The sequence below is a fragment of the Pinus tabuliformis genome, chromosome 9, assembly GCF_031772625.1.
Source record: "Pinus tabuliformis cultivar Carrire ecotype Pingquan chromosome 9, CPIR1, whole genome shotgun sequence".
In the NCBI taxonomy this organism is placed as follows: domain Eukaryota; kingdom Viridiplantae; phylum Streptophyta; class Pinopsida; order Pinales; family Pinaceae; genus Pinus; species Pinus tabuliformis.
Window position 1 is genome coordinate 634,369,320 of NC_142307.1, and position 24,927 is coordinate 634,394,246.

General features: G+C 39.1%; 1 protein-coding gene across 1 annotated transcript in view; it reads right to left on the reverse strand.

The window, feature by feature from the left end:
- The window catches only part of LOC149150230 (pectin acetylesterase 3-like), a 392,890-nt gene that overhangs the window by 239,650 nt on the left and 128,313 nt on the right, over window positions 1-24,927 (reverse strand). Inside the window, exon 5 of the mRNA XM_089438183.1 lies at window positions 9,024-9,110. Coding sequence (XP_089294309.1) covers window positions 9,024-9,110 — 87 coding nt within the window. The remainder of the gene's footprint in view (window positions 1-9,023; window positions 9,111-24,927) is intronic.

Below are 24,927 nucleotides of genomic sequence, written 5' to 3' on the forward strand. Positions count from 1 at the left end.
TTGTTGTGAGAGGAATTAGAGCACATATGGGAATTTGTATAGTGTCAAGAAGAGTTGGCTTGAGTAGTCCAAGGCAGAAACAATGGTGTATGTGCACACCAACCTTCGTCTTATTTACAGGCAGAGGGATGAGTGGTTGAAGGGAAAGACAAAGGTGTGGGATGTCTTTTGTGATGATATGGGTCTAGACAACAGTGTTGAGTTGGCATTGGCCAACGTGGATCTCAATGATCCAATGCTAGAGCCTGTCACATTTGATGATGGTGATAATGTAGAGGGGTCATCCTCCACACCAACAGATGCAGATATGACTTTGGATACAGGGGAGGAGGATGCAGCAGAGGAGAGCAGTGGTGACCATGATGATGAGGACAATGATGCTAATTTTGATGATTATTATGAGGATTGATGACTCATGAGTCATGAGCTACCTATGGCCTTGAGGCTTGTATACTTGCAATTGTTTTGTATTTTCTATTTTTTTTTTTCCATTGGCATTGCACTACCTATGTAACATATTTTTATTTTGATCACTTAATGAGAAAACTACAATATCTTTATCTTACTATCTTATCTTTCTCCTATTGGATCATTGATGAATTGAATATGTATTATGATTTATCATTTATGTCACAATTGTATTTGTATGCAATGTGCATAATGTTGCTTTGTAAAACTTATATCTAGATGAAAATCTATGTCTGAAATATATATATATATATATATAGTAATAAAATGATATATAATGTATCCAAATGTGCCCTGTTCCAAGGGGTCAACATGTCCGTATCCGACACTCAAATCTCGTATCGCCTAATCCCGAATGCTTGTGTCAAGTGACTTAGGTTTTGCTTCTATCCAATGATCATGCTTCAGTTCCACTTGAAATTGACTAAAAACTGTGAAAATTCGGAAACCTAAATCCTATTACAGCAACTGGAAATAATTCTCCTAATTGTTAAATTAATTTTTAACAATTTATTTACTATTTGCTACAGCACCTACAAAATCAATCACCTACAAAATTAATTACACTGCAACTTACACAAATAAATCGCGGAAGAAATAAATGTTGGAAGAAATACTAGCACACACACATAAAATGACAATTATTCTTGGACCAATGTCCCCAGAAAAACCCAACATGGGAAAACCGATGCAGCATTCGAGGCTTTTATTATTACACAACAGTTAAATAATTTGAGTAAAACTGGATGTTGAAACTATCTATCCTACAGAGAAAAAAGAAGCAAAAAAATCTAGTGAGAAATTTCCTCATTCCACAGGGAAATTCAGTCTCTGACCTCAACTCAAATTGAGTCGTCCAAACTGGCTTTGCGCAGCTACTACATCACCCTAGCGCAGTCACTTCTGCACAGCTCGAACCAGCTTCTCCTCAAGCCATCTAGTCTGTTACTTTCTAGGAAAATGTTTGTCCTGGCCTCCGGAACCTCTGCCCAACTTTGGCACTGAAACTCAGCTTTCCCCAGCAAATTTGAAATTGCCTATAAAGCCTACAATGATTCTTTGCATCAGCCTCACTGTGGCTCACTTGCCTCTCTGCAAATGCACTCACCGGAACTGGAATCCTTCCTCTGACTTTACTGTCCCTACCCCTCTCTCACTGCTTCGATCTCACTGGCTCTCTCTCCAGCAACTGACTGCTACTACTCAGGAAATCGATCTGCTCATGAAAATCGAACAGCTCAAGTGATTTCTCCAAGCCCCATCAACTTCTTCTTACAATCCTCTATTGAGACTTCAACGACCAAGATTAGATCTTAATCGATGGCTAAGATTAACTTGAAGTCGATCGTGTGAGTTTCTAGAACATTCACACCTTAATTAATTCTAATTAATTAGTCATATTCCCTAAGTTTAGACTTAGAAATATTTAAAAACTGACTAATAATCTAATTAAGTCATTTCTAGGCGGAATTTCCAGAAACAATTTCTGGGTTTTGGACATCCCATGCATTCTAGCCTCTACACAAAATTTCAAGTCTAGAACACATTTCATGCTACAAAAACTAACACTCCCACTTAGCGATGAATGTGTTCTAGAGTTGTTGCATCATGTAGCAACACCCTGTCTTTGCATCATCTCTTGTCACGCTGCTGATGTTTGGCTACTGCTGCCCACCAACTACTACGCAACTCTGATATAAGTTGCATCTGTGCTACTATTGACTTTGCAAAACTACATTTGCACTGCAACTCAATCTTCATCTGTTGTTGTTGCAACTGCAACATCTACAACTGAAAAGAATCCTAAATACTGAATCAACTGTGATTAGTATGATGCATTTGTCACCCGAGTCTCTGACTTCTTCTCGTATCTGCATTGTCACTAAAGGAATCTGGGCTACTACTGACTATGCACTATGCCAACTGCACTGCTGCCAATTCTGCACTACGCTCTCCAGCATCTGACTACAACTAGACTCTGCATTTGGCACTCTGGAATCTGACTGCATCTACTGCCACTGATCCATCCTGCTACTGTGTACTATGGGATCCCTTAGTAAGATATTGATCCATGAGGTGGATTCCTAAAGGATCCTCCCATTTGTAGCACTCTGGAGCTACGCACCAAATCACCCCACTTTACTCTTAGGGGTATGTCAACAAACAAGCGAAGTCCTCCTCCATCCGGGAGGACAGCCTATCGATCTTTGTTGATGCTGCCTGCTGGTCCTACTTCTCCTCTTTGTCCATCTTCCTGAGAGGAGACTGGGTGTTGTAGTGACCAAGCTCACCCAATCTTAAGCACTTGACCATTGACAAGTCCTTCTTTCATTTCTCCCACTGTCCCTGACTGGGACCCTTTGATGTGAGGGCCACATTCTCCTCCTCCTTCACCTGCTTTGGTTCGTTGTTGTTGCCACTGATGGAGCTCTTCACTAGCTCTCATCTCAACTCCTCCTGTTGCAAATCGGTCCATTTCCTGTAGGTATCTCTACCCAAAATACTTTGGACGAATACCTGCCACTCCTCAGAGACATTGTTTAGTGTCAATCACACTAGCTCTGTGCTTTGAGGCATTGACCCAACAGCTGCAAGCTGGTCCCGAATCTCCTGAATCCTAGTGAGGAAGAAGTCTATTCCTTCCCTCTTCTGCATCCTGGTGCATCTCAACTTCTCCTCTAAGTACATCTTCCGCTGCTCGGAAGTGCCCTTATACAGCGTAGTGAGAGTCTCCCACGTTTCTCTAGTAGTCCCTTTGCCAGCTATGTGTGAAGCAATGTGATCCCGAACACCATCAAGGATCAACATCTTCACCCACGCCATTTCCTTTCTGTACTCCTTCAGTTGATCTGCATCCGTGGGGATAGCTACCACTACACCTATGAAAGGCTTCAGGCCATATTCATCCAAAAGGAAGGACATTCTTGCCTTCTAGATCTCCTGTCCTGATCTCGAAATCTAGCAATGGCCATCTCAAACAATGTCGAAAATATCCTCTTCCCTTCTACTCAACTACTGCTAGGCCATTTGCAATCCCTTTTGGAGTGAGAAACTCTACTTAAAATGACTATTGATCTGCAAGGAAAATTGAAATTCTTGAGACTGGAAATTCCCCGAGGAAAATTTTTCCTCAATGTGTGCTCTTCTTCCACCCGACGCTAGTTCTGCTCTAGCAAACTGCTACAAAACTATTGCCTCCAGCTAGAGATCTGCTTTGTGAAAAAATACTCGATGCTTCCTCTAGAATCCCTTGATCTAGAGAGATCAATTTTTCTATCCCTCTCTCAGAAAAAATCGATTCTCCTCAAGAAATTCGACCTCTTGGCCAAGGTGACTGCATTGCATCTGGGGTTTCGATCTGTTGCCCCTCAATGAACAACAAAACTCCCTCTTCCTTCGCTACTAAGCTCTCTAGCTAATCATTTGCGCTATGATCCCATGTGAAAATTCGGATACCTGAATCCTATTACGACAACTAGAAATAATTCTCCTAATTGTTAAATAAATTTTTAACAATTTATTTACTATTTGCTACAAAAAATACTTAATCAATCACACTGTAACCTACACAAATAAACTACAGAAGAAATAAATGTTGGAAGAAATACCAGCACATACACATAAAATGACAGTTCTTCTTTTTGGACCAATGTTCTCGGAAAAACCCAACTTGGGAAAGTTGGTGCAACAGCTAAGGGTTTTATTATTATGCACCAGTGAAATAATCCGAGTACAACTGGATGCCGAAATTGGCTATACTACAGAGAAAAACTAGAAAGAAAAATCTAGTGAGGAATTTCTTCAGTCCACAAGCAAATACAGGCTCTGACCTCAGCTCAAATTGAGTCATCCAAACTGGCTCTGAGCAGCCACTGCGTCACCCTAGTGCAGTCACTTCTGCACTCAGCTGGAACCAACTTCTCCTTAAGCCATCGTGTCTTCTACTGTCTAGAAGAATGTCTCTCCTGGCCTCCCGAACCTCTGCCCAACTTCTAGCACTGAAACTCAGCTTTCCCCAGCAGATTTGAAATTGCCTCTAGAGGCTACTACACTGCTCTGCATTAGCCTCACTGTGGCTCACTTGGCTCTCTGCAATGTACTCACCAGAACTAGAATCCTTCCTCTGGCTTCATTGTCCCTACCCCTCTCTCAATGCTTTGATCTCACTGGCTCTTTCTCCGAAAAATGACTACTGCTACTCAGGAAATTGATCTGCTCATGAAAATCGAATTGCTCAAGTGACTTCTCCAAGCCCCATTGAATTCTTATAATCCTCTATTGAGACTTCAACAGTCAAGATTAAATCTCAATCGATGGCTAGGTTTAACTTGAAGTCGATCCATGTGAGTTTCTAGAACATTCACACCTTGACTTGATTAATTTTGATTAATTAGTCATATTCCCTAAGTTTAGACTTAAGAATTTTTTAAAATATGATTAATAATATAATTAAGTCATTTCTAGTCGGAATTTCTGGAAATGGGTTTTGGAGATCTCATGCATTCTAGCTTCTCCACAAAATTTCAAGGCTAGAATAGATTCGATGCTACAAAAACTAACAAGAACATTTACTACAAAATATATGTCTGGTCGAGTATTCACCAACTACATCAATGAGCTAATCAGTTTTTTATACCTGGAAGGATCCACAGGGCTTGATTCAGAACTCCTTAGTCTTTTCAGGTTTGTGATCATCGGGGTTGTCATTGGTTTGCAATCCATCATGTCAAACCTCTTCAACATCTTGATCACATACTTTCCTTGACCTAGATAGATCTCATCAGGTCCTTGCCAAACTTCCAATCCCAAATAGTAGTGCATTAGCCCTAGATCCTTCATGTCAAATTTTACTGCTAGTTGCTTCTTGCATTCTTCAATTCGACCTTCTACACCTATCAAGAGAAGATCATCTACATACAAAATAATGATTACCAGTTCTCCCTTCACAACCTTAATATAAAGGTTTGGATCAACAAAACTCTTTGTGAAGCCTAATCTCTATAGGTATGCATCCATCCTAGCATACCATGCCCTTGGTGCTTGCTTGAGGTCATATAATGCCTTCTTTAATCTGCAAACACATACCTTTTTGTCTTTAACTTCAAATCCCAAGGGTTGTTCTATATAGACTTCCTCATCAATTGTGCCATTCAGGAATGCAGTGTTGATATCCATTTGGTGGATGTTCCAGCCCATCGATGTTGCCAAAGAGACTAATGAGCGTATACTTGTATACCTTGTTGTTGGAGCAAATGTGTCTTCATAGTCGATGCCTTCTTGTTTAGAGAAGCCCCTAGCCACAAATCTTGCCTTATACTTGTTGATTCTTCCATCTGCTGCATGATTGATCTTATAGATCCATATGGAACTTACCACAGATCTATCTTTGGGCCTAGGTACAATCTCCCAAACTCCATTCTTCATTATAGATTGATATTCTTCATTCATGGCATCCTTCCATTCTTGATGATTGACAACCTCTTCAAATGTGGATGGCTCTGCTTCTATTAGTTTTGTCACGTAGGTTGCATACCAGAATATCATTTGGGCTTCTTTCTTTCCCTGAATGTGCCTTGAGTTGTTCCATGGCCCTCTACATCAAGTAGTGTAGACTTAACTAGTTAGGTCTCTTTCTTGATTCAGGGATGACCAAAGGTTGAACAGGTTCACTGGGACCTTCATCTTCATGATTAGATTCTTCTTCTTCCCTGGTGACTTCTTCTTCAAATACTGGAAGTACTTCATCAATAGAGTCCATATGAAGTTCCTTTGATTTCTTGAATGCAATACTTTCGTCAAATATAACATCTCAATTGATTTCTATACAATGTCCTTCCTTTATGTAGATCCTAGTCCTTAGAAGAGTTACTATAGCCAACAAATGTTCCTCTCATTCCTGAAGGGTCCAACTTCTTTCTTTTGTCCTTCGATATATGAATATATACTGGACAACCAAAGATTCATAGGTGATCCATAGTTGATTTCTTCCCAGTGAATACTTCTTCAGAAGTTCTATTATCTAGTGACCTCTGGGGACTTTGATTTTGCATGTATACAACTGTCTTCGTGGCTTCTCCCCACATAAATTTTTGGTAGATCTTGATCATGCAACATTGTTGTTACACTTTTTTCAATGGATTGGTTCTTTTGTTCTGCAACTCCATTTTGTTCGGGATTGTATGGGACTATCATCTCCCTCTTATTCCCAGAATCCTTACAAAAGGCTATGATTTCCTTGGATGTATACTCTCCTCCATTATCGGATCTCAGTGTCTTGATTCTCCTTTATGTAAGGTTCTTTACTTCAGCTTTGAATTATTGAAATTTCATAAATAGTTCATCCTTGTATTTCATTAAGTAAACCCAAGTTTTCCTTGAATGATCATCTATAAATGTGACATAATATAGATGACCCCCCAGTGATTTAGGAGTCATAAGACCACAAACATCGGAATGAATAAGATCCAAGATTTCTTTTGACCATGAAGCACTGCTTCCAAATGGTCTCTTGGTGTTCCTACCCAATGTACATCCCTTGAATAATCCTTCTTGATCTTCTTTCAGTTCAGGGATTCCATTTATTATAGAATTTAGAGTTGGAAGGATTTTGAAATGGAGATGAGAAAATATCCTATGATTGAGTTCACATGGGTTGATTTCAATGTGAACCAAAGCTTGAGAAAGAGGAGATATCAACCTGTAAAGTCTTCCTTCATGAATACCAGTTACTCTAGCATTTTCTATGCTTGAGTTCTTACTCCATACTACAAATTTTCCATCAACGAAATCCACTCTATCACCTTTATCTTCTAGACTTGAAATGCAAACCTGGAACAAATAGGATGTTGTTGAGACGAATATTACCTCCATTCTCTAGTTCTATTGAGGTTGATCCAATTTCTCGCACAAGATAGCTCTTATTATCTCCAAGTTCTACAAAGTAACAAGACTTTACTTTTCATAGTGTCTAGTTGCTTGTGATGACCAATACATACATGTCAAAGGTTTTTGGGTTCAAAAGGGTGAAAGTATATGATAACATAGGCAAGATGTAATTATGAGTTTAGGTTGGTAAAAAGGTTAATTAACGCATTGAACAAGGTGACGAAAATGGGAGCCCAATAAACTTCATGATACCTCATACCTATTGTTCTCTCTTGTTATAAGATGGGATGCATCCATAAACTGCCAAGTCAGCACACAAGGCTCATATCTTGACTGTGTTGTTTTTTGTTTGTTTGTTTGTTCGTTTGTTTGTTTTATAGTTTCACCTGTGAAGACCCTTACAACAATATGTTTGCAACATTGTAGTATTTCTAGTAAGGTATTCCTTTGTTGTTGAAACAACGTGAGATATTGGTCAATTGGATAGTAATGTTAGAGTTTTTTGTAACCTAAAATCTCTTTGATTTCTCACATCCATCTATGCCGTAGCATGCACAAACACTTCAAACCCAATCTAGTGGATAGCTAGAGGCTAAAGAAATTTTTGGTTTGAAGACAGCTGACCCAAATCACTTCACTATCTGTCATATGCTTCATTTGTTTTGAAGGGCTCGCTTATTATTACAAGCATAGTCAAAGTTCTGTTCCAACTCTATCTTGTGGTCCTAATCCGACTAGAATTTACATGGTCATCTATCCGATACAGTGGAGCATATACAACAATGCTCATAACTCATTCGTTGCTCAATCATATGGCTAATAGACTATTCTTTCAAGTTTCAACCGACCACATAATGCAATACAATCTACCACAAGAAATGGGTTTATTAAAACCATCAAGATCGTCGGGATCACATTTTTGTTGTATCTCATAGGGCAGCATTCCTCAATCTTAAGTTGTTAACAACCCCATCCATGGGTCATAGGACAACATCAATCAACATGCAAAACTTGATCCCATATCTAAAAGTGATACTATTCTTTTAACAAGAATCCATCAAAAACTATCCAATATGCCTATATAGATATAGATGCTGGAACCATGGAGAAAAGGGGGTCAATGTGGTAGTCACTCTTCAAGCAAGTGTGCAATTCTCATGTAGAATAAGCCTCCAAAGTGTTAGAATAATTACAACATATATACCATTCCCAACCACCATGATGAGATAACATTCCTCGTAACCTTTGAAAGTATACCAAGACGATGATCCATCAATAGAAGGCATGCAACATGAAGAAAACCAATGGATGAACCATGACCATGAAAATCAATGAAGGAGAAAATGAGTCTCTTTTGCCAAGACACCATCCAATCAAGTTAAAGTACTATCTACAAGTGAAGACCAAAAATCCATGAAGACACATCTTGCAAACCATCCATATGTGTGATAAAGATCACAGATGTTAACCTTCATATGCAATCTGAGGGGTAACAAAGCAACTTCTTAAAAGTCAATTTTGAAGAGAAGATGATATACTTTTGTAACATATGGCATACATTTTCTATATGTGTGTTTGTGTTTCTGCACAAATGTATATGGTTTTGTTTGTGTACATCTAAGCATGTGTGCAAGTCTTTGGGAAAGATAAGCTGGGAAAAGAAAGTGAACCTTTTCTGCTTTGTCCATCCCCTTTGCCAAAAGATCATCAATAATAGCAAGCCAAATTCTTTGCCCTCTAAAATAAAGATTTGATACCTAATACATTCAGGGAGGAAAAAATAATTATCATGAATATGTGAATTCAAATACTTAGAAGAAAAATGGAATTCAAATTTAAGCTAAGAGAAGGCATCAATAAGTTTTCTAAACGAAACATAATTGCTTGTCATATTTTAAAGATTTCATAGATCTTTAAGTCCTAGCGCACAACAAATATAGAATGACAATCAGCATTATAAGGAACTTCACAGTATATAACATCTTCATACACTGAATACTTCATTTATGATAGAATCCAAGACTACAATATGCTACATCTTATAAAAGCCATGTTTATGTCGATGGATTTGTTGAAGGAGATAGAAAATGTTAACAATTTTTTTACATTCGACCTTTTAATTATCATTATATTCTCTCTTCATGATGCAAATTTTCTTAATGGACCAATTTGACATCTATATGCCAAACAAGCTTCAAAGAAGCTAATTAATAACCATAAGGATTTCAAACCTCTTAACCATTTCTCCTTTTATTCAAAATAGCATCTTTTAACTTTGCTCCAAGCTAGAGATTCTCAAAGGAGCAATTTGAAGGGGCTTGTTTATAAAGCATATAACATATTGACAATATAAAATAGAAAAGATACAATTGGCATCATGAGTTCAGAATCTACCATCAAGACCATAAAAACTGTCAGTACGTTGAGTATAGATACCAATACGGCTGGGTAGAGAGCCCACCAAGCTGTGTAGTTAATTTAGATAGTTTGTCTCAATGTTATGTGCACCAATTTTGTAACATGTATCATGAAGATTTATTAATGATTTTAATGTATAATATTAGAGTATGTTATAAACATAATAATAAGCTAATTAATTAAACGAATATACAAGGGCAACGTACCATTTCATCTCATCTTATGGCTGGTCAATTCTATAAGTAAACCATCATGAGGGTTGTATCATCATCATTTTATCAATCATTTTTATCAAGCAATACATTTATACATCTACAAAAGTAATTTTGTCTTCAATACAAACAGGGACTGTTTATAAACGAGTCCTGCAAATATTCTATCATACAATTATGCGCCAAGCCTACCATCTTATAAGAATTAATTTCGATAAGACAAATAGGATATGTGTTGAAAACAGTAAGTATCAATCAAAAGGATTATGGGTGTTTAAAAGGAGCTATTATCATTATGAAATGTAGGGATCTAAAGGTTGTTGTATATTCTTGCAAATGATATCTTATTTGGGATAGGTATAAGCTTGGCCAAAGAGTTATCACCAAAATCTGTTTTCATTCTCTTTCATTTATTGACAAAGCTATAGTTTTCCTCTCTATGATTCTACTCGTTGATGATTTGCTTCACTTTCACTCTCAAAAAAGAAAAAAAGAAAAAGGTTTTTGACAGTAGAGTTACCTCGGACCCCTTTCCTTCTTCTAACAACTTCAAGGAAAATCTGAGTGATAACAGGAAGGACATCCTAGCCTTCCAAATGACAAAGTTGGAGGCTCCCTCCAACCTATCCTGATCTCTAAAATTGTGCCGAGAAAATTCTGTAAATTTAGAGTTGTAATCTTTGCCAAAAACGCAGAAAAACCAAGAAAGGGTTTGCTCTGGTTTTGACCCTCCAAATTCAGTCCCATATAGCTTGGCTCTCCTCCAAAACCAGAAAACTCCACCTGCAACAGAAACTGATGTTTCCTGGTCCAAAATGCTAGCAATCTCCCCAAAATCACCCTCCAAATGAAATCCTAGCAACTCAACCCCTAAATCCTTCAACTGACACTCCACACAACCAAATCCCAAAAAGGACTGTGCAACCTTGTAGAGGATGGCGCAGTGACAAGTTCCATCAATTCGTACAGCAGTGAGGGACTCCCTTTTTCCTCACGAAATCTTCCACCTTTGGCTGGAAACTGACCAAGAAACACCTCTGCAACAATAGAGACCCCAATTCCAGCACCAATCCTCCCCAATGATTGCGTGGCTTCTCCATCTACATCCCAGCTGAACCAAAATGGTGTGTACCTGCATGATGTCTCTCCCTGAGCCTCCAAAATTAAGGTAAATCCTTCCTATGGTGGCACTCAAGGTCCATCGAAGAAAGGTTAAGCTTCACTCCTTGAGAAGCTCTTGTGCTAAGCAGCACTTGTAACTAAGCTAAACAACTAAAGTGACAATCAGATATCAAAATGTCAAAAGCCCCAAATGATGCTTCTCTCCACTTATTTATACTTGTTGGCCCTTGGTCTCATGTGGGTCCCTCCATTTATTTTCGACCTCCCTTAGGCAGTTCGAATTACTCACTAAGTGGTGCGTATTATATGTGGGTGTGTGGCCCCCACATTCCACTAAAAGCTCATCGACCCAATTTTCCCAAGTCTTGCCTCCAAAACTTGTCTATAGACTAAAATTTACAAAATTGGGTTCTTTGCCTAGAAAATATTTAGGGAGGGACATTACAAAAAATCATCATTTTTTAGCATTATTTGCGGTGTACCTTATTTTCCTAGAGTTGGGACTTGTATGAATTCATTTGGAAAAGTGAAAATATCATTTTGTATGCATTTTTCAGGCATAAATTATGCCAAACATGTGTTGTTTAGAGGAAATTTAGCTCCCATGTGTGGGTTAATTGAGTCTTGCTTTTATGTTTTATAATTGAGGTAGCTATCTTTTGGGGTACTAGGGCATGATGAAGTCATGCCCTAGCACTATAATGTCCCCTCCATGATGCTTGAATAGATGAGGTGGGTACCCTTTTTGAGAGCATTTGGGTTGATGGTTCCTTTCCTGATGTTTTAGCATCCTTTCTATGAGGGCACATTAATTTTGGATGAGATGCACCCCTTTGGAGCCATCCATTACATAATTGTGGATAAATGCACCTTTTGGAGGATGATATCACCCTTATAGGAAATTTAGCTCATATGTGAGGGTTAATTCAGGTTTCTTTTATGTTGTATCTTTGAGGTAGCTATCTTTGGGAGTCAATTTGTAACCTATCAAACTTATAACCACATTTTAATATTATTTTAGGGATTTTAGGCTAAATTTTAGGAAATCTACTTGGTTGCATTCATATAAATAGAGGGATGTCAAATTTCCTATGATCATTGTCACACTTGGAGATCAATTCACACTACTTGTCTTTTCTCTCTTGTGTGCTATAGAGCACTAGTTGAGCAAACTTCTTGTGGAGGACATTTTTTCGATGGTTCTCTCTCTTGGATAATTATTGGCAATTCTTTGATGATATGTGCTAACTTATTATAAGTACTTCTTCCATCTTGTAATTGTCAAAGAATTAGGGGTTTAGTGAAATTTTCACTAAAGTTTTGTTGATGTTTTATGGCTCTAACTCTCCTTGAACAAGATCCAAAGAACCTAGGAATATCCAAAGAAGATAGGAAGATCCTATGGTTTAAGGGAGTGAGGAACACAATTTAATCTTCTTCAGTCTCCTTGAAATCGCTTCCAACAATTTTATTCCATAAGTTTTTACTCCTAGACTCCATTTTCCCTTGATTGAGAAAGACACTAGTTTTATCTCTTGTGCCAATCACATAAAATAAAATAAAACCCTATTTTTTTGTCTTTGATGTTTTTTTAAGGTGAATTAGTGTTACAGTTACAAAAAAATCAAATTCTTTTAGCATTATTTGTGTTGGACCTTATTGTCCTAGAGTTAGGACTTGTATGAATTCATTTGGAAAAGTAAAAATATCATTTTCTATGCATTTTTCAAGCATAAATTATGCATGACATGCGTTGTTTAGAGGAAATTTAGCTCACATGTGTGGGTTAATTGAAGATTTATTTTATATTTATCATTGACATAACTATCTTTTCGGGTGCTAGGGCTTGAATAGATGACGTGGGAACCCTTTTTTAGAGCATTGTGGTTGATGGTTCCCTACTCGATGTTTTAGCATCCTTTTGATGAGGGCACATGAATTTTGGATGGGATGCATACCGTTGGAGCCATACATTACATAAATGTGGAGAAATGCACCTTTTGGAGGATGATGTTGTTGATTTTTGGGTAGCATCAGATGTGCACTAGCTCCGAAATTTTGTGGAGGGACTAGAACACATGAGATCTTCAAGACCCAGAAATTGTTTGGTTAAATTCCACCCAGTTTTTGTTTTATTAAAATAATTAATATTTTTAATGGGGTTCCTAAGTCTAAACTTAGGAAAATAAAAATATTAATGGGTATTAATAAAAATATGGGTGAGAAGCTTCTAAGAGACGAAGATCAACTCTATTTTAATCTTAGTCGTTGATTAGGGACTTAATCTTGGTCCTTGATTCATCAATGGGAAAATTATAAGAGGAGGCTTGGGGTCAATTGGAGATACACCAAGTTGATCAGTTCGTTTGATTCTTCTGGAGCATGGTTTGCTGAGAAAATCGAAAAAGTGATTTGAGTTGCAGTGAGAGGAGCAGAAGCAGAGATTTGGATCAGAGAGGACATTCTGAGCCAAAGAGTACGTAGTAGAGAGGCAGCCTGAGCATTAGTAGAGGCAGCGCAGAGGCCTACAAAACCCAGGAGGGGCTCACGCAGAGTTGACGCAGTCCAGAGGGGCTCTTGCAGTGGAAGTGCAAAGTATTTGTCATAGTCTAAACTGTTGTTGGAGAAACAAGGTTTTGAGCCAGGAGGGTTGAACAACAGTCTTCATCCAACAAATCGTTCTAGTAGAAAGGGTGACGCAGTCTTCTAGAGGAAAGATGTTGGCCCACGCAGTGATTGCACAGGGACTTTGCAGTGTTTGCCAGGATGGTCAGGTCACTCACTGAATCAGTTGTGACTTGGGGAACGAGGTAAACCCTCGAATGTATTTCTTGTTGTCATGATTTCTCTATAAGGTTAGCCGGTGTGAGAGGCAACATGTTGTACTCAGATTCTGCTTGCTTAATAATACAAACCCTCTATCTGCTGCACTGGTTTTCCAACATTGGGTTTTTTCGGGGACATGTTGTCCAAAAATAACAGTGTCCCTTGTGTGTTTGTCTCATTTATTGTTTTAGTTTATGATTTGTATGTCAGTGTAGTCTGCAGTAGTGTTTACATCATTGTTTATCTAATTAAATAACTTGTTGAATGAAATAACAAGTAGGAGATGTTAAACCAGTAACTGCAATAGGATTTCTATTTGTAAAGATTCATAAATTTTTACATGGTATCAAAGCATTGTAGATCATAGGATACTAAAGTCATCAGCGGAGAGATCCAACAAATCTGCTGTAGAGTGGCAGTTGTCCTAAGTGATAGCATTGTTCCAGAGCCAAAGATGTAGAGGGAGAGTGACGCAGTGCAGAAGAGGTGACGCAGAGGCTCACACAGTGCCTGCATCAGCATTCTGAGCCAGGTGAGGGTGACACAGTAGCTGGGAGGAGCCCACATAGTAACTACGTCAGCTATCTAGGCCAACGCAAAAGCAAAGAGTGGTAGATTAGGCTCACGTAGAGCCATATCATATTTCTGGACCAGGAAGGAGTGACGCAGTGGCCAAGAGGAACTGATCTAGTTCACGCAATGATTGTGCAGAGCCTGAGGAGCACATATTCTTCAGTTGTTGGGGCAGAGGGAGTAGGGCAGATCAGATCTGAGGTGTTGGTGGGAAGTTGTTGCTGGTGTAGAACAATGTATGAGGAGACTGAACCAAGGTAGAGGGAGTTACTGCCTTAAAATATTTCTTTCCCAAGAAATCTAGATCTAGGTTGTTGACCAACAACAAAGGAGGATCGAAGAGGGGTGATTTGACATTATTTGGCAGAAGGATTTCCGTGAAGGAAATCAGGACTCAGAGGGAGTCTAGAGGGAACTTGTTCCTTAGAGGATTTCTAGCACCAAAGAAATCCAGATCCGAGTTTTTGCTGGGAAGTAGTGAAAGAGGGAGAAGAGACCCTGTTTGACACTCATTTGAGCAGAGATGACAATTACTGGACTGAAGGATCAAGACAGATTGGATGGCGCATCCAACTTTTTCATTTGGAAGGCTATGATCCTAGCAGTCCTGGACAAGAATCGCATCAAGGATTATGCCTTGAAGGCGGTTGTTGTTCTGGTCAATGTTGATTCACTCAAGAAATACAAGGAGGCTCCAACAAAGGCGAAATTCATGATCTTGGACGGAGTCAAGGATCATGTGATCCCACATATTGCTGAAAATGACACATCAAGGGAAATATGGGATGCCTTTACTACCTTGTACGAGGGAACTTCCTTTCAATGGAAGATGTTTCTTGAGAATTAGCTAAGACAGTACCAAATGTAGAAGGGAGAAGAAATCGACACCTTCATTCTTAGATTACAAGGGTTTCGAGACCAGCTGACTTCCGTGGGGTCTACACCAGATCTTGAGTTCATGATCAGGACTGCCCTAAATGCAATCATTGAAGACTGGGAGACCTTTGTCCAAAGCATCTTGGACAGGGATTCTCTCCCTAGTTGGGAAGAGATGTGGGTAGCTCTTCGACAGGAAGAGATCAGATGGTTGACCAAGGAGGGAAGTAGCGGCAAAGGAATCAGAGTCAAGAAGGAGGAAGAGGAGGATGCAGCGCTCGCATCAGCAGGACATCAAGAGCAGTAGAAGAGGAAAAAGAAAAACATATCCAAAGTTAGATGCTTCAGATGTGGGGAAGTAGGACATTTTGCCAATAGTGCCCTCGAAAAAAGGGCAAGGAAGAGAAGTCTGACTCAAAGGCTGCTCCAACAAAAGCCAACAAGGAGGATGATGATGAGAATTATGCCATGATTGCTCATGCGCCTCTAGAGAAGAGGTGGGGTGATATTGAGTTGTGGTCGGGAACACTACACAGGGGCAGGATCCTTGAGGTGCCCAAACTCTTGGATCACATACGACTACGGGAGCCCTTAATGACAGTAGCAGAATGACGGAGTCAGTTGGTGCGAGGGATGATGGAGCGACAGTGGCCAAGCTAGAGTGGCAAAGTCTGAAGCAACACAATAGAGTGTTGAGCAGTGCGGGAGGCACATAGCTGATACAACAGCATCGCAGTAGCATCAAAGAGCCAACACAGATTAGCAGCAGAGGTAGCTTCAGCATCACAAGGTATCTAGACTTAACAGCATGTCAACTTTTGGGTGACTTTTTCATTTACTTACTTCTCATCAACTGAGTTGGAGTGCAGCAGTTAACAATGGCAATGATATGGGCAACATGATGCAGCATATTGAGAGGGACTTGCAGTGTCATGGGAAGCAGTACATATTGCAGCAGCGCAATGGATGAAGGAAAGCAGGCCGATCATCAACAACGCAGAGGACCGATGTCGTGGATCAGTGTGATACTTTTGTTGGGAAGTATTGCTAAAGCACATTCCTCGTTAAGAGCGAGTGTTAATTTTTGGGTAGCATCAGATGTGATCTAGCTCCAAAAATTTGTGGAGGGGCTATAACACATGAGATCTCCAAGACCCAAAAATCATTTGGTTAAATTCCAACCGGTTTGTGTTTTATTAAAACAATTAATATTTTTGGGGTTCTTAAGTCTAAACTTAGGAAAATAAAAATATTAATGTGTATTAATAAAAATATGGGTGAGAAGCTTCTAAGAGACAAGGATCATGTCTATTTTAATCTTAGTCATTGATTAGGGACTTGATCTAGACTGTTGATTCATCAACAAGAAAAGTATAAGAGGAAGCTTGAGGGTCAGTTGGAAATACACCAAGTTGATTAGTCACTTCGATTTTTCTGGGGCTTGGTTTGCTGAGAAAATTGAACAAGTGATCTGAGTTGCGGTGAGAGGGGTAGAAGAAAAAATTTGGATCGAAGAGGAAGTTCCGAACCAAAGAGTATGTAGCAGAGAGGTAGCCTGAGCATCAGTGTGAAAATTCTATCACTGCAGCAACTAATTTACTTTTCCTACTTATTTCACCAAAATTTATTAATGAAATTACTTCAACAAACATTAAAATAACTATTGTTACAGATATTACACCGTAATACAGAAACAAACATATGCACAAGAATCAACACATTGACACAGTTATTTTGGACTAATGTCCCCGGGAAAACCCAATGTGGGAAAATCGGTGCAGCAAGGGAGGATTTTGTTATTTAGCAATTTTCTAGTACGGGTGCCAAAATAGCTTACCCACAGATAAAAAAATTCTCCAGCACTTCTCCCGAACCGAGCGTAGGCCTTACTGACCTCTGCATCAGCCTACTGAGGCTCTGCGCTGCCTCTTTTGCCTTCTGCATCACTCCTGCAGCCTCTACCTAGATGACGCAGGCCTTGCAGGCTCTACGCAGTCTCTATTGCCTCTGCATGGCTTCCTCTGGCCCTGCGTCTGCCTCTTCTTCCTCTGCACTGATCTCCCATCTCTCTATTCCATACTTGCTACCTCCTGACTACTCTCCAGAACACTGGTTCAATTTCTCAGCTAACCCCGCTCTAGAAATTAAACTGACTAGTCTCCCTCAGTGTGTTCTCCAAGTGACCCTCAAGCCTCCTTTTATACTTTTCTTGTTGACAAATCAACGGTCGAGATTAAGTACCTAATCAACAGTTAAGATTAGATCTGGCTTGATCCATGTCTTTTGGACCATTCTAACATAGTTTCATATTAATACACATTAATATTTTATTTTCCCTAAGTTTAGACTTAGGGACTCCATTAAAAATATTAATTATTTTAATACTTCCTGAACTGTTTAGAATTTGCCGAAACCCTTTCTGGGTATTGGAGATCTCATGTGCCCCAACCTCTCCACCAAATTTCGAGGCTAGATCACATCCGATGCTACCCCAAATCAACACTCCCTCTTAGCGAGGACTGTGCTCTCGTAATACTCCTCACTGAGTATCACCCTGATCATCCAGCATCAGTCCTTGTGTTGATGTTAAGCCTCTCTGCCTAACATCCTCTGCACTGTTGCATCCTATACTACTGCCCATGACTCTTCTATTGCCACTGTTGCATCTGTACGACAACTCCCTCTGCATCCGTGTTGTTGCTGGTCCTTTCTCCCAACACTCCATCCGCACTGCAACTCCCTCTGCATCTGTGCTGCTGCTGGTCCTTTCTCCCAACACTACATTTGCACTGCAACTCCCTCTTCATTCGTGCTGCTAACACACTACTTCTGAAAGGGGTTCTTTACCATCCCCATCTTTTCCCTGAAGTAGTCAAATTTTGACCTTTCAAGGGCCTTGGTGAGAATATCTTCCACTTATTCTCCTTTAGGAGTGTAGCTCAACTGTACAACTCCTCGTTGGACACAGTCTCTGAAAAAGTTGCACTGGATATCAATATGCTTCGACCTATCATGAAATACTAGATTCTCACAGAGTTTGATGCAACTCTGATTATCACACATGATCCTGGTCGCCTCCATATTTCTTCTGAATAGGTTCACCAGCATTTTTCTAAGCCATATGGCCTCACACGAAGCTGTGCTTGCTGCCATATATTCTGCCTCAGATGAGCTCAAAGCCACGGACTTCTGTTTCCTCCTGTACCAGGAGGTCATTCCTAATCTAATGTTGAAACAGTACCTAGAGGTACTTTTCCGATCCACTGAACTTCCTGCCCATTCTGCATCAGTAAATCCACTCAACCTGATATCTTTCCCCTTGGTGTATAAGAGCCCATAATCAACTGTTCCCTGTAAATACCTGAGAATGTGTTTGGCTACTGCCCAGTGTGCCCTCTTTGGTTCCACCATGAACTAACTGAAGGTGTTAACAGCGTAGCAAATATTTGGCCTGGTATTGACCAGATACATCAGGGACCCTATGAGCTATCAGTATATGGTGGGATCGACATCCTTTTCTTCTGATGCATCAATCTTCTTCGAGTTGGTGATCATTGGCGTAGCCATAGGTCTAAAGTCTCCCATCCTGAACCTTTTCAGGATCTCTATAGCATACCTCCTATTGACCACTACGTGTCAACGACCCGTAGCAGTACACGCTCTTTTTTTTGCAAAAGGGATAGTCCCTGATCGATGTGTTTGTGCCGTCCAGCTATCATCATCAGCTTGATCATCATCTTATAATGTAAACCCGGTCTGCATCTGTATAACGTAAATAATCTCAGCAGATCCGTGTCGTGTATGTAATTACCTAGGTAAACCTACTTTTCTGGTGACGATCTACATTCCGGGAGGTTTTTTGTCTCACAAATCCATTCTTGGATGGTCGCCAGAGTTTTCCTTCAACCTTACCCCAAAGCCAGAATGGATTTTGTCACTGAGATCTTAGAGGAGTCCTAGTGTTCTAGATCGAGTCTATGTCAAAGTGATTTGGAAATAATCTTAACTATTTGTTTAGGTTATTTTATTTCAAATTGCTTGATCTGCTAGATTATATTTTGTGTCACAGAATTAGGTAGTTTATAAAGGTCTTTTGCAAATGGGTTTTCCCCCTTGAGATGTAAAAAAGGTGAAATCATGATGTAAAGTATCTTGAGAGTTGGAAAAATAATTTATCCCCGCATAGGTTAATTAATTAAATTTTCTGGGCAAAATTAATTAAAATCCTAAGCCAGAAATTTAATTAATTCTAGGTCCTAGGTAAATTTAAATTCTTCGAAGGAAAAATTCGTCGGTCCTTAAAAATTGAATTTTAAGAGGTCCAAGGACTAAGGTAAATTAACTATTTTGCTAAATTTTAAGCCGTTGGTCCCTGGGGTTAAGTCAAAATCAAAATTTTGAGGAAATTAATTCAAAAATTTAATTTTTGAATTAATTAAAATGCATTTAATTGAAAAATTCGAATTTACTCAACAATTTAAAATTTCGACGGATGAGATTAAAATAAATTTTGATCCTCATCAACGGTTGAGATTTATTTGATGAGGATCACTCAAACTAGCCATTGGAAGATTTATCTTTAGATAGGAGGTCTTTTTCAGTCAAATCATCCGATCTCTGGATCGTGTATTAAGTGAAAAGCTCTCTTGTAATATTTTTTATGAGCAATAAGGAATGACTTTGGGGTTAATTTATGTTGTTGTTACTCTTCGTGGAAATACTGTAAAATGTGTCATTTTCATGCATAGATTTCTTTTTATCCATTGATGATAGGTTTCTAAAGAGCGATTTGAGTATAGGTATCTTGCTCAGTCGCTGGGGTTTGAATGATAATTTAAGTTTTGAATATAATAGCAAGTATCTCTATTTATCTGAATTTTATTATCGTTTTCTCGCTCTATGTTGATGGTTAAATTGAGTTTTGCAGGAAATCCTTGATTATTAGATCATCGGGCATTCGGGGAAGTTCTCGGCTGAACCAGCCAACTCTCGATCCGTGTTTTCTGAAGAGCCCAACTTGATTTGATCCCGGGCTTATCATAAGATCTTTTTTTTTGGTGATGCATGAAGGGTTTTGAGCTCAGTACCTCCTTTAAAATTTGAATTTTTTTTTTGTGCTAAATCGATAGACCTAGTTGTCGAGAGCCTCAAATTATCAGATCTGGGAGCGGAGTTGGACTCACCCGCCCTAGATCTGATAGATCTGCCATTCATGTACATAGAACTATGATTATTTTCAGTTTTCTGACTTGGGTTTCCTGGGTTTTAGTTTTTTGGTCATTGTATATATCGTTTCGGTGTTTTTTGTTGTCTTGCAGCTACAGATTTGAAGGAGAAAACTGTGCCGAGTCTAGATCTAGGCCCTCAAGAGTAAGATCTGGATCTCTGGTGTTCATCAGCATCATTTTTGCAAGGATCATATCCAGATTTTTCAGTCCAAGGGTTTAAATTTATTTATTTTCAGATCTGGAAATTTCATGAGGGTTTCATTAAGAAATTTGAAGCAGAAGGATTTAAAATTTTAATTAAGATTTCTAGAAAGTTTTTAAGGGGTTTCTGGACCACCATTAAGCTGATTCATTCTTTGTTTTTCTGCCTAGTTTTTTTTGGGGTCACTGTGCATTTCAAATTTTTTTTAAACCTTCTACTATATCATTTCCGCATAATTTCACTGCCCACCATTAAACTGTAGCTGAAAACCCTGCGATTTTCCTCTGCGTGTTGCCTGTTCGTGGCCTTTCTTGCTGTCAAATCGCTGCCCATTCGCATTTCCAGATCTTCAGCTCTTCCACGCCTTCTTTGTTGCCTCTCCACACAAGCCTGCAACCTGCAACCACAAAGAGAGAACCCTCATTTCCATTCTCGTTGTCCATATATGTACGTTGCTTCATCCATGGCTTCATCCCTTTCTACGTCTTCTCCCTTCACTATCCAACTCTCTTCTCCCAGAACCTTCCATCCTCGTAGTCACACCCACGCATCCCTCAAACCTTGTCAATTATCCGCATAAGCTTTCACGTAGTCCCGTCAACCTTTCTTCCTTTCACGCTGCTGGCATTGCTTCACCCTTCCATGCGTTTCACCTGCTGCGTGTTACCTACTCTACCTACCCACGGATCTCATCACCGCAGCCCTCTGCATATTCACCTCCAAAACCTCAGCCCTCTTAACCCGCTGCTCTCGTCCCTCAGTCTCCCTTCCATCCCTCCCTCCGTCCAGCTTCTTCAAGCCCGAGCTCCCTCGCAGTCTTCCTTCACCATCACCTGCAGCTGCAAAGCAAAACTTATTCGATTCTTTGATTTTGATTTGTTTATATTTCATATGTATATTACGTTAGGTTTTATGTTTTATTTTTTATTTTGTTTAGTTTTAGGTTTGTATATAGTGAGAATTTGAATTGAGTTCAGATTCATTTTATTTTTTCGATTTGGTTTTTATTTATGATTTTAGTTTTGATTTAAAAAAATCATAAAAAAAATTTAAATCTCAAAAAAAATATATATATATATATATCTAAATCCTAAAACATTAAAAAAAGTTTTCCTTTCTTTTCTTTGTAACATTTGATTTAAAGTTTTTATTTTTGTTACTTTTTTTGTTTTATTTTATTTTCTAAAAATCCTAACAAATCTTAAAAATAAACATTAGAAATTAAAAAATCTAAAAAAAAAAGTAAACATTTATAAAATCTAAAGAAATCTAAAACTTATTGGTGACTTGAGAATTAAAACTAAAGTAAACTAAAGGAATTATGCTTAAACATTATAAATTTTTAATGTGGCCTATGGCCCATTAAAAATTCGATTCATTGACCCTTTGATCTATTCATTTTTCACATTAAATTGAGTTCCGAAGGAATAATTAAATTATTTATCTTAAGTTCCTTAGTGTCATTTGGTGATTAAATGCATTTTTATATTTTTCTATGGTCAAGATGCGACAAATGTGTTAAATTATGCTGATTGTTGAAGAAAATTAATTAATTCTAGATTTGGGTTATTAGCAAAAATCATTTTAAATCTGGAATTTCTTGCATGTTAAAGTTTTGGGCGTTTACATTGATTATTCATATTCGTCACATATTGGAAAATTGTTCTGGATAGCTTATTTTTACTTAATCTATGGTTGATTGATTATAAAAGGCAATGGTCCATAATTGTTTCTATCTTGTGGTCGTGTCTTGGTTACATTAACGTTTAATCTATTCATTTAAGTTAATTGAGATTCATTTAAATTCATTAAGTTGTTCATCATTAAAATCTCCTAGAGCCCGTGATCCACAGGCTTTCTCATCCATTTACCTTAGGAACTACCCCCCTTGACTTTTCTAGGAGAGAGTCTAAATGGAGTGAGTAGGGATTAAGAGTGACAACCCTTACTTTGAGTGTTGTCGCGGTGCCTAGACACATTGTGCGACAACACCTCCCTTGCCCAAGGAAGATTTCTCCTTTCTACTGCCAAACTTCCAACCCTAGGAAGTAGTGCATTCGTCCTAGATCCTTCATATCGAACTCTGTGGCTAGATTCTTCTTGCAGTCCTCAATGAGTCTAGATGATCTTGTCAGAAAGAGATCATCCACATATAATACTAAGATAAGTGGCTCGTTCTCTATGACCAGATAGTAGAGATTCGGATCCGCATCACTCTTGACAAACCCCATCTGCTGCAAGTAGCCATCTATTCAACCATACCACGCTCTTGGTGCCTTCTTTAGCCCATACAAGGCTTTCTTTAGTCTGCATACATGAGACTTCTTCTCATGAGTTTCAAAGCCCTCTGGTTGTTCAATATATACCTCTTCTTCTATTACCTAATTCAGAAATGTTGTCTTTACATCCATTTGATGGATCTCCCATCCCATCTAGGCTGCAAGAGATATCACAGTTCTAATAGATGTTGACCCAGGTCCGAGTGTGACGAAGGACCCTTCCAAGACCTTTTACTTTCGTGATGTGTTAAATTTCATTTTTAAAAGAACATAAATGAATACATCTGCATGTTGTAAGGAAGAGGAACATGACATTCATCAACACATGAAAACATAAGTTGTTGATAACAGAGTTCGTCCAAGACGGACTATGTTGCCAAGCCCCGGCGTCAAGATGGTATAGGCTGCTGCATTAAGTGTTGTCAATAGTGTTGATGTACATAAGAGGTGACGTCGCTATCATACAAGGAAAACGCCCTCACGCAGGAGTGGCTCCAAGAGATGTTTCGCTATAGGAACTCTCAGTCAAAAAAATGACTCCTATCAGTATGACATAAACTCATGCATGATGATACTGAGCATCCCGCCGACATGGCATGAAAGTGATCTCAATGCAAACATACATGGTGACACATGAGTATCCCATGAACATAACAACAAAGGGAACTCAAATAAAACATGATGAATCATGACAACAAGAACATCTCACAAATGATTCCGCATCACATCAAGCAAGAATCATGAAAACAAGTAAGAAACAAGATCCCTCATCAAACATCAAACAGGGATCTGTGCAGCACAATACATATCAAAAGAAGTACATGAACACACTGCATATACCTCACATCCAAGAGCCATCTGAAGAAAAGGATTTCAAGCTACTGAAGTTGTTCGAACCATCGATCTCACAGCATCGAATCGCATGGAAATGATTGCTAGCACATGAATGCTAACACCTGCACTCCACTTAGAAAAGTAGCCGAAAAATAGAATGAGAAAATGGAAAATCTGAATACACCATCACATTTGGGGCATCAAATGCTACAAAATCAACTGTCAAATTTCTGAATTCTGAGAAAGTGGAAATTTGGGGCTCAAGGAATCTTTTAGATTCCCCCTAGATTTCTCAAAGATTCCCTCCTCTGGTTCCTCTACAAATCTGTTGCTCGGATCAGGAAACTGACTGCGCCATCAGGTTCGTGTCGCTGAGAGGTGTAAGATCGACATAAAGTTTGTCCAATTTGGACACTACAAAAATTTTGCCCTCCTGGAAGTTTTGCTCTATCATGGTTCCCCCTGCAAATAAATTAATTAAAAATTTGCCTCGATTTCCATGCCCATTCCTAGTTCCTCCATGTTGCCTGGGTGCACTGGTGAAATGAAGGTTTTTTTTATAAATTTGCGGGCGGATAAACCAATGAATCCATTTGGGCGGATTGGTATAAGGTTTGAATTGCAAGGAGGAGGTCGGGTGGTCAAACCCTACCCCCTCCATATTAATATCCTTACCATTTTACAAAACCAAAATTTTATTTCTTTTGGGGTTCAGGTCTGCATTGGGTGGCCCGCCCCATAACTTCCGCACAATTTGAATGGCGTTGTTGGTATTCGGTGGTGCAACAATGTTTTGGTGGCACGTTTGGTTAATGTTTGGGCCATTGGTTTATGTGTGGTACATGGAACCGTCGCGTGGGCGGGGACGACCCTCCCGCCGTCCATGGGTTCAACTCCCACCGACTCCGGCATAAATGCATGGTCGTTTATGTGTTTTGGGGGTGTGGACCGGGTCCACCGGAGGTGGCCCGCGCCCACCCCATATTTATATTATGGTTAATGTG